Source organism: Antrostomus carolinensis, unplaced genomic scaffold (genome assembly GCF_000700745.2).
Source record: "Antrostomus carolinensis isolate BGI_N321 unplaced genomic scaffold, ASM70074v2 scaffold40416, whole genome shotgun sequence".
NCBI classification, from domain to species: domain Eukaryota; kingdom Metazoa; phylum Chordata; class Aves; order Caprimulgiformes; family Caprimulgidae; genus Antrostomus; species Antrostomus carolinensis.
This window is the reverse complement of record NW_010323263.1, coordinates 1-700: the sequence shown is the minus strand read 5'-3', so window position 1 is coordinate 700 and position 700 is coordinate 1. Positions and strand designations below refer to the sequence as shown.

At 60.1% G+C, this 700-nt stretch overlaps 1 protein-coding gene across 1 annotated transcript in view; it reads right to left on the bottom strand.

Moving 5' to 3' along the window:
• LOC104526943 (myomegalin) overlaps positions 1-506 on the bottom strand; it is a gene marked incomplete at its 3' end in the record, with an annotated part of 20252 nt that extends 19746 nt beyond the window's left edge. Inside the window, 1 exon segment of the mRNA XM_010170534.2 lies at positions 1-506. This exon segment is cut by the window's left edge and continues 1 nt beyond it. Within this exon segment, the coding sequence (XP_010168836.2) occupies positions 1-506 (506 nt within the window).
• Between the last annotated feature and the right edge of the window lie 194 nt (positions 507-700).

Below are 700 nucleotides of genomic sequence, written 5' to 3'. Positions count from 1 at the left end.
CCACGGCAGCGCCGTGGTCGGTTACTCGCTGCCTCTGAAGCATGGCAGCTGTGTGGCTCCAAGCTGTGCTCTTCTTGATCTGTCCAATATTCGTACCCAGAATAAGCAAAGTCCTCCTGAAGGAGGGCAGCGTACCGTACATCAGGCAGGTTGGAGAGGTCCACAGTCCCATCCCCAGCTTTGTCATCTGCGCTAGAGTCTTCGTTGTTCCTGCGGTACATGCTCGCGATGCAGAACTTGAGGCGGTCCTTCTCCAGCAGCAGTTTCTGAAGGCGCTCGATGGAGAGGGCTTCGATGCGCGCGATAACGGTGTCGAACCTGTAGATACGGTCCAGCATGAAGGCACACTTGCTGCAAGCGAACTCGGATTTGCCATCCCGGCACAGCCCCCTGCCCAGGACGTGGGACAGCAGCACCTGGAGGTTCAGCTTGGCCGCCGTGTGGAAGATCCATCGCCGCTGGTTGCCGCACAGCTCCCGGGCGCAGATCCGGCAGGTTTCCTTCATCCTCCCTCCCGACCAGCACCCAAACTGAGTCCTGGGGGTTCTCAAGAGACCTCCCTGAGGCCTCTGCTGGTCATTGAGCACATCTCCCGGGGCACGGCTCCCTCAGGTCCTGAGACCACTGGCGCTTCTTCCCCCCAGCAATCGTTGGCTTCAGGCAGGTGACACGCTGGGACTCGGTGCTACAGAAACACCCC